General features: G+C 41.1%; 1 protein-coding gene across 1 annotated transcript; it reads right to left on the bottom strand.

The window, feature by feature from the left end:
• Positions 1 to 8,770: 8,770 nt before the first annotated feature.
• On the bottom strand, positions 8,771 to 14,481 carry TMEM139 (transmembrane protein 139). Its single transcript, XM_014063699.2, has 2 exons — positions 14,164 to 14,481; positions 8,771 to 10,843 (listed from the first exon to the last, which is right to left on the bottom strand). Exons 1-2 carry the CDS (start codon positions 14,409 to 14,411, stop codon positions 10,420 to 10,422), a joined length of 672 nt encoding a protein of 223 aa, XP_013919174.2. The 5' UTR covers positions 14,412 to 14,481; the 3' UTR covers positions 8,771 to 10,419.
• Between the last annotated feature and the right edge of the window lie 915 nt (positions 14,482 to 15,396).

The following is a 15,396-nucleotide window of genomic DNA, read 5'->3' on the forward strand; positions in this document are numbered from 1 at the left end:
TCCTTCCCCTACCGTGCACATTGTTTACACTGAGTTTAAAATGAGACTGGAGAATCGCGCTGCGACGAATGCCGCTGAACTACAACTCCCAGCAACCTCAGCTAGCAGCTTCAAGAGTGAATAGTTTTGGGAGTTATACTCCGCCGACAATAAGGCATCTCACAGATTAGTGATTCCTCCTGTTTGTATTTACATTATTATGCTACCTGCTTGTTAGCTATCGTTAACTAAGCCATAATGTATTGAAGTAATAGGTACAGGAATTGCCATACTGATTGTTAATGTACCTTGAGTCTATTGACTCTTAGCAATCACAGAAATAGGGATCTGTCCCTAACCTGGTCCTTCCCAGTCTTCCAATCCATTGCAACTGTAATCCATGCACCTTGCTGGTGGTCTTTCTCGTCTCTTTCCTTGCACCTTTGCCAGAGGTGGTATTCAGCAGGTTGTGACCAGTTCTGGAGAACCTTTAGTGGAAATTTTGAGTAGTTCAGAGAACCGGTAAATACCAACTCTGCCTGGCCCTGCCTGGCTATTCTTTGCCTCCTGAGTTCCAGCTGATCGGGAGGGAATGGGGATTTTGCAGTAACCTCCTGCCATGCTCACCAAGCCAAGCCCACAGAAACGGTAGTAAAAAAAAATTGAATCTCACCACTGACCTTTGCCAACATTAAAGCCTTCTCCAGACAGCTGGTTTTACCATTTTCATTACTATTGTTGTAAACTAACAATTATGATTTAATGTCTTGCAGGAACTGCACCAATTGTTTCGTTCAGTAAAACATGACAAAAGTATTCAGAATTCAGCATGCTGTGTAAGTACAGCTTTTCACTCATAAAATAAACTATTTAAGTAATTTTTGTCTCTACAGGTGTCCTTGACTTACAATCACAATTGAGCCCAATATTTCTGTTGTTGAGTTTTGCCCCATTTATTTTTGAGTTGAGGTTTTTTGCCACAGTTGTTAAGTGAGTCACTGCAGTTGATATGTTAGTAACCCAGTTGTTAAATGAATCTGGCTTCTCTATTGACTTTGCTTGTCAGAAGGTCACACATCACATGACTTTGGGACACAGCAGTCATAAATATGAACCAGTTGCCAATCATCTGAATTTTGATCACACGATCATGCAAAGGTCGTAACTCTGAAAAACAGTCATAAGTCACATTTTTCAGTGCCATTGTAACTTTGCCATTGTAAGTTGAGAACTATCTGCAATTATATGAAAGCTATCAAACTTTCACTTACTTTTTCTTGTTCAGAACTAGAAAAATGATGCTAATAAATAAGAAAGCCTTTTAACCATTCAGTCAGCAGGTGGCAGCATCAGTCCAGCTTCAGCTAGGTCCAGGAAAAAATACAAGACTGGATAAGATTGGCTTGATAGTAGACTTTGATGAAGAATGCAACCCCAATCTATATTCATATTCTTGTCAACCAAACTACATGGACTTGTCCATGAAATCAAGAATTGAGTGTCAGTGTTCTGGAAAACCCAAACTCCAGTGAAAAAGCAACTCAACTTTGACTTTGAATGAATGAGACTTGTTATTATTTTAATGAGTTATGAAAATCATGTTTTTCTCTAAAAGCCCCTGGGAATCAATTTATAAAAGGAAAGGATAGCTGAATTAGAGCTAGGTGATTTCAATAACAGGAAAAGATCTACTTAAATGAATTAATAATGAATTAATAATTTTAATCAATTATTTCATTTAACTAATTTGTAATGTAATTGGCAAAGCGGGGGGGGGGTGTCCATCTTTCCAAGCTGCTATTTTTTTTGCATGGAATAAGAACAATAACATGTTCTGTAGTGTAGTATAGGAAGTTAGCACTCACACCTCTCCTAGAAAAATGAAATATTTTAGGAAATATTAAAAGGGCAGAATATTCCCCTTAAAGGGAGATAGAAACCCATCCCCCCTCCTTTGTCAATGGACCATTAAGCCCTGGCCCAGGCTATTCTACGTAACAAAGATCTACCTCCTTCAGACAGAGCCATAGGAGGAATTGCCCAAAGCCCCTTCATTACACCATCTTTCCAAACAATCTCCATGTTTCCAGTGTCTTTTTCCCCACTTAGAACTGAATCCAGATGGACATTTCTTCCAACAATTGAATAATGGTACATTAGTATAAATAATTTGCAACCACTAGGTAAGCAAATAGCTTGCCTAGCAACTGAATCTGATGTGTTACTTAATATAGGTGGTCCTTAACTTATGATCACAGTTGAGCCCAAAATTTCTCTTGCTATGTGAGACAGTTGTTAAGTGAGTTTTTCCCCATTTTATGCCCTTTCTTGCCACAGTTGTTAAGACAACTGAGACAGTTGTTAAGTGAATCATTGCAGTTGTTCAGTAACAGTTGTTAAATGAATCATTGAAGTTGTTAAGTTAGTAACACAGCTTTTAAGTGAATCTGGCTTCCCCATTGACTTTGCTTGTCAGAAGGTCACATGACTGAGACACTGCAACAGTTATAAATGTAAACCAGTTGCCAGGTGTCCGAATTTTGATCACATGACCATGAGGAGGCTACAAAAGTTGTAAGTGTGAAAAACGGTCATACCACACTTTTTCATTGCTGTTGTAACTTTGAAGAGTCACTAAATGAACTGTTATAAATTAAGGACTACCTGTAGTCCAGATTCCCTGGAGACATTCCATTGAGCAACATATAGTTCTTAACATAAGCATGTATGTACAGGAAAATCCATTAAAGGTTAGTAATGTAATGTCTTTGACCTACATTGCAGATGTGGATGTAAAGTCTTTGATCTCTTCCCTCTTACTCATTGTTTGTTTTCCAACAGTGCCCAGTCAGAAAAAGTAATGAAATTCCCTACCCTTCTTAAGCAAATTTGGGGAAGAAGTTTCCTATTGGAAACTGGATAGTAAGCGGCTATCCTAAAAGCAAATGATATAATTGCACTCTTCTTGGCTTGTTTAGCATTAGGCAATATGAATCAATATAAGGTTAAGTTCTGTGTGGTCCAAGAAAATTTGCACATGCCTGAAAGATTAGTAATGTTTCCAAAACAAAGGATCATTTTATATTTTAGAGTAAATATAAAATCTGTGCATGTCAGTTTCCATTAGGTAACATTTCCTTTCTCATAATAGGGAAAAAAATCTGTTCAGTGGTTTGTCTATGATTCCCATCTATCTTGAAATGTGTCATTTAGGTTGTTAGTAACAAATTAAGATTCAGTTCATTAGGTTAATTGAATATTACTTGTAAAAGATAAAGGTAATAGGGATCAATCCTGTTCTATTCCTGCCTATAATATGTATGTGCCTTATCTAAAACTAAGATTTTTTTATTTTCCTCTTTATGCATATATTTATGTTCATATTTATACTATTGAAGGAAATAGGTAAAGGTAAAGATTCCACTCACACATATGTGCTAGTCATTCCCGAATCTAGAGGGCTGTGCTCATCTCCATTTCAAAGCCAAAGAGTCAGCACTGTCCAAAGACGTCTCTGTGGTCATGTGGCCAGCATGACTAAACGCCGAAGGCACACAGAATGCTGTCACCTTCCCACCAAAGGTTGTCCCTATTTTTCTACTTGCATTTTTACATGCTTTCAAACTGCTAGGTTGGCAGAAGTTAGGACAAGTAACAGGAGCTCACTCCATTGCGCTGCACTAGGGATTCGAACCACCGAACTGCCAACCTTTTTGATCGACAAACTCAGCGTCTTAGCCACTGAGCCATCATGCCCCTATTGAAGGAAATAAATACCATATTTTTCAGAGTATAAGACACACCTTTTTCCCCCCCAAAAGAGGCTAAAAATCTGGATGTGTCTTATACACTGAATACAGCATTTGTCGCCTCCTGAATCCCCGCCCCCTTCACAAAATTGGAAGTACATAGGCTTTGGGAGACCTGCAAAGTGCTCGTGGGGGCTGGGGAGGGCAAAAACAAGCAGAAATGGCCATTTTGGGCTCATTTTGCCCCTCCCCCCAGTCCCCAGGAGCAGTCTTCAAGTCTCCTAAAGGCTATGCATGCCCTTTTTAAAGCAAAAAACAGGCCCGTTTTTGTGAAAAATGGGCCATTTTTTGGTCATTTTTGCCCCCGTCTCCCCCAGCCCTCAGGAGCACTTCGCAGGCAAAAGCTTTTTTAAAAAAAAATTACCTCTTCAAAATCTTGGTGTGTCTTATTGTCCGAAAAATACGATAGTGGTAATAAGCAGAAAATATCTTTATTTTATTATTGCGTTTTGAAAAATAATTAAAGTTTAGTTAGAAGCATGCATGGAGGCAAGGGACATTTTGGGATATAGGACATCATGCAGGGCAGAGAGCCAATGTAAAGATTACACCTGCTTAGTGGAGTGAGGGATGGATTATTTTAGCAACTGAACTCTAAACAAAGGTGAGGGGCCTGAGATAGACAATATATAATCAGAAATAAATTTGCATTCAAATCAGGTGATGTAATAAGTAAAAGGATGCAAATTACAGATGTCAACTCAATATATTTTCCTTCTTAGTTATTGGTCTCCTTTCACAGATTGAATTAGGGATTATCTGAAAAGATGCCTAGAAAATGTCGACAGAAAATCATCCCTGCTATTTTCCATGTGTTCTGCAAAGAACACATATGGAACAAGAAATAACAAAGGATGTTCTTACAAAGGATGAACTATCACCAGTATTAATGAAATGGCAGAATCTTTATTTTTTGTGTGAGTGTTTTTTTTTTAATATGACTGTATTTGACTTGTTTGTTTTCATATTTTTTCACTGTATGCCACCCAGAGTTATTTCTTGTGAGATGGGCAGCCATATACAATTTGATAAACAAACGAATAAATAAATAATTGAAATAGCAATAGGACTTAGACTTACATACCATTTCACAGTGTTTTACAGCCCTCTCTAAGCGCTTTACAGAGTCACCATATTGCCCCCAACTATCTGGGTCCTCATTTTACCCACATGGAAAGGATGGAAATCTGAGTCAACCTTGAGCCGGCGAGAATATTCATTTTAATGAGTAGGGAAAAAATATTGTATGTGGTGGTGAACGGCAAAGATTCCCAAACATTTTGTTCATATTGACTTCTTCCACAATTCCAACATAATCAAATAGGACCAAGGGTCCACATATGATGTCACCATAAACACCATACTGTACACATTATAGCGCCCTAACAGCTTGCTGTATAGCCAAAATTTCACAAAACATTTATGAAACTAAAACTTATGAGACAAAGCAAAATCTTGGAAGATTATATAATATAAATGTGAAAACTATTAGACTTCTTAATCCCCTGCCTATAGTATATGTGTTCTCTCTCTCCCTCCCTCCCTCCATCTGCTTTTCCAACACTTTAATAACACAATAGGAGCCCTTTGAGTCAGTAACCAGAAAGGAGGCAAGAAGAAGCTTAGAATGGAGAAGTTGATTTCATTCTGAGATGCTGACCAACTTTGTCTCTTGCAAAAATACATTGGGGAATTTTTCTGTTTCCTCCCCACCCACCCCCCAACTGGGACCTCTGGTCTATTTCTGAATTTCTCCCATAGCATCTGCCCAGCTGTTTTGATCTGGTATGGTTGGCAGATTCCATATTCCATCAATTAAACAATGCCACTTGCTACCTGTTGGGACCCCAGAAATGCACATTCTCTGTAATACCACCTGCCTTGTGGAATTAGGTTCCCTCCAAAATCCAGACAATTCTCACACTGTTGGGATTTTAAAGATGTGGGTATTTGCACAGACCTGTAGAATGCATGATTGATGCCTCCTTCTTTCTTTCTGTCTCTCTATCTTCCCTGTCTCTTTTTCTTGTGTTTTGTTTGAATATTTGTTTTTTTTCCTATTGCTCTTTGTTTGTAAATGTTTTAATGAGTCATTAGGAGCCAGGTGTCATATAAATTTAATCTATCCATTCATTCATATTTATAAAATTATCCATCTCACAAAATGTGCACAATTGGGATGGTGCACAATATTTTTTTTTAAAAAATAAAAATCAACACTTAAAAATTAATACATTTTTTTAAAAGGCAAGGAGAGAGCAACAGATACTAACAAGAATGGCACCATCTCAACTACCCACCATTCCCTTGAGAGTCTGCAATCCTGATTCATAGCCAAGTTCTGAGTGATTTGCAAAAGATTAGCAGGAATTGAGGCAGCTTGACCTTGAGATAGGGGGTGTGGGGAATGGTGTTCCATTAGGTGCATGTGCTGTGACAGAAAATGCCCGTCTTTAGGTTCCCACCAGATAGGGCCCGTTACCAGACAGAACCTACAACATATCTCTTCTTCCAAATCTGATGGGATGGGAAATGCAATGGGAAGAAGTGTTCCCTCAAATAACCTACCACCATGCCATAAAGGATTTTAAAGGTCAAACCAACACCTTGAATTGGACCTGGAAGCAAACTGCCATCAAATGCGGCTTGTGGATTAGAGGTGTAATGTGTACCATTCCAGAGATATACTGCGTTCTGCACCAGCTGAAGCTTCCAGATACTTTTCAAGGGCAGCCCCATACATACCACATTACAATACACCAGAGGTGGTATTCAGCCGGTTTGCACCAGTTCAGCCGAACCGGTAGGGGAAATTTGACCTGGTTCACCGAAGTAGTAACAACCTCTGGCTGGCCCCACCCCGGTCACCCACTTGATGCTTGTTCGCCCCGCCCACCTGCTCGACACTCCCCCATCCACCTGTTTGATGTTCTCCGCCCATCCCAGCCCTATATATGTTGGCTTCACCATGCGACCCAGCTAATCGACTCGCCAATCGCCTCCATACTGAATGAACTTGCTCAGGCAAGTCCAAGAGGAGTAGTGCAGCAGGCAATGGGTAGCATGTGCGTGGCCAGCGCAAAGAACAGGATGGTGATGGCAGCGGCTTTTTCGGCACATTCGAGACCACCTGTAGTTTTCAGTGGCCTCCAGTCAGCTGCTGCTGCTGGGAAGTTGCTGACAAAGAGACGGCGGCTGGGAGGCTTCTCACCATTGCACCAAAAAAGAGAGCTTGCCTTCCAGAGTCCGGACCAGCCACTGCGGGAGGAAGATAAGTGCAAAGAAATCGGCAGTCATGGGGGAGGAAGCAGGGCTAGGGCCGAGGCCTCTGAAGGAGCGGAAACAGGACTAGCAAAGAGAGAGCGGGCAGCATGCAAGTGGAGGTGACAGATTAGGCCAGGCCTGGGCAGAAAATAAGATAGATAGAAATTCATTTTTTTTCCTACTGGGTTCTGTGGGTGTGGCTTGGTGGGAGGGAGTCATGTGACTGAGTGGGCATGGATGTGAATGACGTTGAGTTGGCCATGCCCACTCAGTCACATGACCCCCTCACCAAGCCACACCAACAGAACCAGTAGTAAAAATATATAATAATCCCATCACTGTAATACACCAATCTGGGAAATGACCAAGCATGAATGACTGAGCAGAGTCTCCCAATCTAGAAATGGCTGTAACTGGAACACAATACAGAGCTATGTGAAGGCTCCTAACCACCATTAATTGTTACTATTTCTCCCCCCCCCCCCCTCAGCTTCTCCCAGCACAGCAAATTTTGCAGTCTTTCTGTTCTTGGAGAGTTATTGCACTCACAGTGCCCAAGCCATTTTGCATAATGTCTTTCTGACATTCTATTGGGGGGGAATAAAAACTTTCAGCACAAAAAATCCACGTACAAATTTTTGCCGATTGAAAATTGGACTAAAGGCAAAAAATGCAGTGGCAACCGAAGCTTCCAAGTCAACAGTAATCATAGATTTTAAAAAACATACAGTACCTCTGCGTCTGAAAGACTTCAGAGTGTCTGCCTTGTGCTCACTTCAGAAACTTTATAGATATGCTGCTGAACTGTTTGTTGTGTTTCTATTAAATAGCAAATAGGTTTTGGACAATGCCACTATTATATTCTTCATATACCCAAATGCCTTCAGCATAAATCAAGTCTTAGTCATGTTCACAATACTTGATAAAAACTGCTTGATGGGACACCTTTTTGCTAATGTCCCTAAATAGGTTCTCAGAAGTAAGAAAGCAACAAGTACTTCACCATTCAAACCTACATATATTCTCTTCTGTTTGAAAGTCATTGTGTTTGGCAACACAGTAGAACCTCTGGTCACGAACACTTCTGACCAAGACCAAATCGGGTTCCAACCAAAAAATTCACATATTTTTTTTATGGCCAGTTTCCCTTTCCACACCATTTTTTTTTTGTAAGTGCCAAATTTTCAAAATTAGGTTCGGATCACGACCAACTCAGTTTGTGACCAAAGTTCACCACCGTCCAGACTTTCCGCACAGCCCTCAAGGCCTGGCTATCCCGTCAGGCCTGGGGATAAAGATTCTAATCCGTCCCCACCCGAATGATGAATGAATGTTGTGTTCTATTTTTACTTATGTATTGTCTCATGTCTTGTCTTGTATTCCCCTCCCCACAAATTGTAAGCCGCCCTGAGTCCTCTCAGGGAAAAGGGCGGCCTATAAATAATAAACAAATCAAATCAAAGTTATGGAACCAATTATGGCTGTGACCAGAGGTTCTACTGCATATAGAACATGTGTTTGCCCAAGATAACTGTCACAAAGAAAAGTTAGAAGAATCCATGGGGCTATGGGGCATGTGAAACTCATGAATAGTTAATTGTCCACTCGGGAATTAATTCAAACTAGAAGATTAGGGCTAAGTCCTCTTCCTCTATCCAGGAATGATGTCTGAAAGAACTATATTTTAATAGAAAGTTCTCTTTTTCATTTCCAGCACCCTATTCTTTTGTGACTATCCCTTGGCCTAATAGACACAAGAATCACATAGCTGGTCTGTTTCAAGGGATTCTTAAAAGTGCATTGCTTGAAAGATAAAGACTTACTCAACTATGGTAACATCTTCCATTATTTGTTATTCTGGATGCAAGAGATCAGCCCATAGATTTTCTGTGATCAAATGTTTTATTTTGTCTGAGCATTCCTTGGCAGCGCTGGATTTATGCTTTTAAAATCTAGCAAGCTATAAAATGTATTTTGCATACTCTGTTTTACAATTTTACATATTGAAAAAAATAATGTTAACATTCATCTTTCTGCACCTTAACAATCAATGTGGAAGCCATAAAAATAACATTTATTGCACAATACTACTGCTTTTAGCAGCTGATGCATAATTTCAGACAGGAATCTTTTGAACATACCTGAAAATTATTCAGATTTTTCTGTTAGAAAAACTTAAAGTGGCAGTCTTAGTATTATTTGAATTTTAAATTTGCCACCACGGCTTACTTTATTTCATACTTACATGGAGCAGGTACCTCTTACAATATCTATTTCAGGTAAAATTAGTGAAATCTGATTTACTAGCCCCCTTCACCAAAGACGGATTTGAAAAATTTTAATTAAAATCTTTGGAAACTATATTACACTAGCTTGTATGAACTGTTTGTATATAAAAGCTTATTTTCATCATGAGAGATTCTAAGGTTATGACAGAGATCCATACTGGATTCGTTATCCTCATAACAGGAACTACTCCACATGTACATATCGTGATTCACATAAAGCAAGCCCAGTTTCAATAAATAAGAGAAAGGGGACGCTTCAGTAGTCTCCTCTGGGCACTGTCCTCTGCATTACAGAACCCCTACTTGCCCCTACTTGATTTTAAGGAAGATGTTCATTGTTACGGTTAGCTTTCATTCAGAATGTTGAAATAAATATTTGGATAAAATGCCTACTCCTGACAGAAAACACAACGAATACTTAACATGACAGGTATGACACAGAAAATAAGAGAAAGCAGTTTTAAGATGAATCATCACTATTGTATTGTATTTTCTTGGCTGATATTAATCTTTCCAGGAAGATCTTTTAAAAGCTTCCTGGATCTAGACTAGCTTATCAGTGAGACTTACAGTAAGTTAAAAAAAAAATTAAAAACAACTTCCTGGTTTTTTTTAAAAAAAATCTTTATTTCACTGGCTCTCTACCCTGCCCTGTTCTTCCCTCTCTCCAGACTTCTGTTTATATCAGCCAGGCAGAATAATTAATAATCTGTGTCTAATCTGTCTCCTCCAGGTATGCCAACCTGCCTTTTGTTCTCCACTTCCTAGGCAGCCTAAGCTGCTGTTCAATGGTAAGAACATATGAATGACTTTGGAAATGTGTAACCATATCAGATGAAATGTCTAAGAACCTTTCTACCTCTCCCCACTCCCTGAAAGAAACTCCAAAGGGAGCAAAGGAGTGCTTACCATGGCTGCGTGTCTACAATACATGCATTGTTTCATAAAAGAGAGCCAAGCCCTTGCAAACAAACTTTGCAGTCAGATGAAGCACACAGGCTCCAATACCAAGCTGATAATGGGCTCGAAAGAAGTAATGAGGTAATACTGGCACCATTTGTCAATCTCCAGCCTTTCAGTCAAGGTTTTGAAGGTTGAAAGTGTCCTTCAAAGATTTCATCACCAGTCGCATTCTCATATGCAGGAGGTGGAGTGAGGGGCTCCAGGCGTTCCAGGCGTTCTAGGCGCTCTTCGCTCCCTTTGAGTTCATGAGTATCTGAGACAAAGCGTTTCAGTCTTGGGGGCAGGAACAGTCGGAAGCGCAGCCTCGAGTGCAGATCTGTTTCGGAGGCCCGCCGTGTACCAGGCTCCACCGAGACACTCAATGCTTCCACCACTGTCTCTCCATGGGCAGGAGGCTCAATAACCACACTATAGGGAGGGGGTTCTCCTTGGGTTACTCCAGGACTAGATGTAATGGTCCAAATTGTGGGCGCTGACTCTGACAAGTAGCCAGTAGCCACCACTTCCTCATATGCTGGTGCTTCGTAGGTTGCGTTGTCTCTGTATAATAAAAAAAAATGGGAGCAAAGTTCAAAATATCTGCTTCCGGGTTCCATGAGGAACAGTTACCTATTTTTTTTTAATGAGACTCAAGCAAGATTCTAAATCATTTCAAGCACGTAGGTTTATTGTATCTAATTTCTACTTAATCCCCATAATTGCATTCTACATCCTGTTTGATTATTACTCTGCAAGAATGCAAAAATCTCCTCCTTTTCTGTAAATTATGCTATATAATTCAACTTCCTGACGTATTTATCTGAATAAGTAAGCAGTAATCTAGTAGATTGTCATCTATCCAGTAGATTGTCATCTCTTTCATGCACCATTGGGCATGTGATGCAATGATTATTACTAATGTTATTTCCAATACAACTTGTCCTGATAAGCCTAGAGCAGTTCCCAAAAAAATCTTAAATGAAGAAGAAAATAATTAAACTGAACATTTTTAAATGCAATAAAAACAACAATTAACAAGCTTCACTTTAAAAAAAGGAATAAATTGAGCAACCTAAAAAGCAATCTGGTAGTGGAACAAATTGTTATACTCCAAATACCTGGGTTAACAGACATGTCTCTGATTGATTGAATACGGGCACCCAACTCATGAATGGCGACTTTAAGTGGCTTACATACAGACAAAAGCATAACAAACAACAAAATGCTGAGACACACTGTACTAAAGCATAACTGAGACCATGTTACAGCTTAGTGCAGCGATGGTGAACCTTTTTTGGCTTGCGTGCCATAAAGGGGGGGAGCGCAAGGGGGTCGTGCACGGGTCGTACCTATAATACAACGTGCGCCCCCCCCCCAGTGCGCATGCACGAATGAGATTCACTTAACAACTGTGGCACGAAAGGTGGTAAAATGGGGCAAAAGTCTCTTGACCATTGCTCAAAACATTATCTTCCCCCCCATTTTTGGTTCCACCACAAAACCGCGGTAGACAAAAGCGCACTCGACGAAAGCGCGTACGTGATGTCATCACAGCGCGACGAAAACATCGCGCTGTGATCGATAAATGTAAAAATAAAGCGAAAACCTTAGCCTAACCCCCCCAAACCTAACCCTAAACCTAACCCTAAACCTAACCCTTAACCTAACCCTAAATCTAACCCTAAACCTAACCCTTAACCTAACGCTAAACCTAACGCTAACCCTTAACCTAACGCTAAACGTAACCCTAACGCTCTAAACCTAACCCTAACCCTTAACCTAACCCTAAACCTAACCCTTACCTTTATGTGAATCGGCTTGCTTTAATTTTATTTTTATTTAAATTTTTTATTTTTTTCGTCGCGCTGATGACGTCAAATGCGCCCTTTCGTCGAGCGCGCTTTTGTGGACCGCGGTTTTGACGGGTCACGCCATTTTTGCATGCTTTTTTCGCCCTCCCCAGACTCCAGAGGCTTTATAGGAGCCTGGGGAGGGCGAAAACAGCCTCCATCCCCCCGGAGGCCTCTGGAGGCTTCAGGAACCTTCAGGAGGCTTCCCTGAAGCCTCCGGAGGGCTTAAACTGACCCTATGAGCAAACCAGAAGTCCTTTCCCAAACTTCCGATTTGCCCATAGGGCTGTTTTTTGGTGCTCCGGAGGCTTCAGGGAAGCTCCTGAAGCCTCCGGAGGGCCTCTGGGGGGGAAGGTTCTTTTTGCCCTCCCCAGGCTCCTATAAAGCCTCTGGAGCCTGGGGAGGGCGAAAAATGACATGCGCGCTGGCCAGCTGACAGGGCAACGCCTCGTGTGCCCTGACAAATGGCTCCGTGTGCCACCTGTGGCACGCATGCCATAGGTTCGCCATCCCGGGCTTAGTGTAATCCAAAACCATTACAGAAGAGCTTATCCCACATTCTGGCCCAAACGCCGGGGGTGGGGGTGGGGGAGAATGGTTTTTTTAAACCTTATGGGAAGCCACTACAGTCAGAACCATCCAAATCTCAAAGACTATGGTATATTGTTCCAAAGAGTAAGCACTGTAACTGCTTTCCAGTTCCACTAGGTGTCGTTGTTTTCTATGGAAAGGATCTGAAGCACAGCTACTTTGCTGGATAGTCATTTAAAACAGCCCGGGAGTCTACTTGCATTCCCCTTGGAAGAGTTCCGTGACTAAGTTGCTACAACTGAGAAACCCCTAATTCTGGCTACCACCGAGGGCACACATGCGCCATTGCCGATAATTCAAAGTGCCCCCAACATGCGCACAGAACCCACATGCTCTCCCCACATGCACCGCACTACTCTTCTCTAAGCTGAGCTTGGCATTTCCTCCAGGCGGCCGGGGGAGTCATTTTTGCCCTTCCCGGGCTCCAGGAAAGAGTCAGGAGCCTGGGAAGGGCGGAAAACAGGCCCAACAGGCCAAAACAAACTTCCAGTTGCCCCGTTGGGCCTGTTTTTCCCCCTCCCCAGGCTCTAGGGAAGACAGAAAGGCTGAAAATCAACTGGCCGGCATGCACATGTGCACTGGAGCTGACACCTCACATACCAGCAGATATGGCTTCACGTGCCACATAGGTTCGCCATCACGGTCCTAGAACATCAGATGAAAAAAGATAATGTTTTGAGCAATGGTCAAGAGACTTTTGCCCCATTTTACCACCTTTCTTGCCACAGTTGTTAAGTGAATCACTGCAGTTGTTAAGTTAGTGACATGGTTGTTAAGTGAATCCAGATTTCCCATTGACTTTGCTTGTCGGAAGGTTGCAAAAGGTGACTGCTGCAACCATCATAAATATGAGTCAGTTGCCAAGCATCCACATAGGCAACCATCGTAAGTGTAAATTATGATGGCCATAACTCATTTTTTTCTGTGTCATTGTAACTTTGAATGGTCACTAAACAAACTGTGGTAAGTCAAGGTTTATCTGCAGTTCAGTCTTATCTAATGATCCCTTTTCAGATGTGTTGGTATTGCAGAACAGAATTCCCAGTCAATGAAATTGGCTTGGAATTCTAGGAATGGCATTTTCAAGCCATCTGGAGAAAGGCAGGTAGTGATAATATGAATTAAACTCTCTAGCAGCATCAGAGTAGCTGCCTTGAGTCTGATTTTACTACAGAATGAATGAAAATGCATGCATGCATGTCAGCACTCAATGGGTATATGAAGAAATATCATGATGCAGATACACAACAGTGAAAGGTTACAATCTTCATATCTTGCATATACATTTCCCAAAAAGCTTGAGCACTCATCACTGGAATTAGGATTCTAAACTAGAAAAGTCCTTGGTCTTTGCCAGCTTCCCTTAAACTGGTGTCAGAAATGGGTGCAAATATCCTGTGATTAAGATATGTGAAAATTAGCACAACTACATGGTCTTACCCATTGTGGTTTTGTCTTCTTGGGGCTGCCTGTGCCTCTTCTCCTGCATTCTGATGCTTCAGGCATTGTTCAGCTGCCACACTAATGAGGTAGCCAACCAAACACAAGCCCCCTGCTACAAGAAAGAAAACCCCAATAGGACTGATTTCAGTGGAGATGGCCAGCATCGTTATGCCAATGAGAAGGGTGGCTGAGAAGAGCACCAGCAAGGTATGACGGAGACCCCTCCAGCGTGACTCTGACAACATGGCAGCACAAGTGGGGGTAACAGTTGTTGACAGGATGAGGCAGAGCTGCTGGTAGTATGGATGCCTGTGAAAGAGATGAAAAATAGTGCACAGAGTTACACATGCCTGTTTATCCATGGGACGGAAAATATTCATTAAATGAAATGCTAACACCTGATGATGTGAAGCACTTATCATATGTGCAGCTCAAAGTGCTATAAAAGCATACAGGTTGTCCTTGATTTCTGACCACAACTGAGCCCAGAATTTTGGTGGTAAGTTGTTGCGCTCATAAGTCAAGTCACCACATGAATCGGACAATTTTACAACCATTTTTACAATGGGTGTTAAGAGAATCATGTGGTCATTAAGCAAATCACATGGTCATAAGTCCAATTCTGGCTTGTTCAATGTGCAGGGTTTTTTGCCAGAACAAAACAAAAAGCATCACAAAATGTGATCACTTGATTGTGGGACACTGCAACCAACTGTAAATGGGAGTTGTTGCCAAGCACCCAAAATGGATCACATGACTGTGAGAAAGGTGCAGTCATCATAACTTTGAAGACAGTATCTTTAAGTAACCTTTTTGAACTCCATCATAACTTTGAATGGTTGTTAAGCAAGCAGTTGTAAGTCAAAGATACCTGTATGGCAGATTGACAAGACACACAGATTCAAGTAATGTACTGTATGCTAGACCATGAAAGCTCTTGAACCTTGCTGCCATACTTCTGAAAAAAATGCAATATCAATAGTTGTCAGTCTCCAACAATTGAAATGGCATCAACCAAAACAGAGTGATATGCATGATTCAATGCATTTCCAAATATCAAGAGTTAATGAGGATGCTAGGCACAACCATTCACAGTACTTCTCATTTGTAAACACTTAACAATCCTTACACAGTAGTGGGATTCAAATAATTTTACAACCAATTTGCCAAACTACTCAGAAAGATAACAACCGGTTCTACTGAAGTGGTGCGAACTGGCTGAATCCCATC

This window comes from Thamnophis sirtalis, unplaced genomic scaffold, assembly GCF_051295495.1.
Source record: "Thamnophis sirtalis isolate CommonGarterSnake01/CBP01778 unplaced genomic scaffold, rThaSir2_p1.2 scaffold_5, whole genome shotgun sequence".
Classification (NCBI taxonomy): domain Eukaryota; kingdom Metazoa; phylum Chordata; class Lepidosauria; order Squamata; family Natricidae; genus Thamnophis; species Thamnophis sirtalis.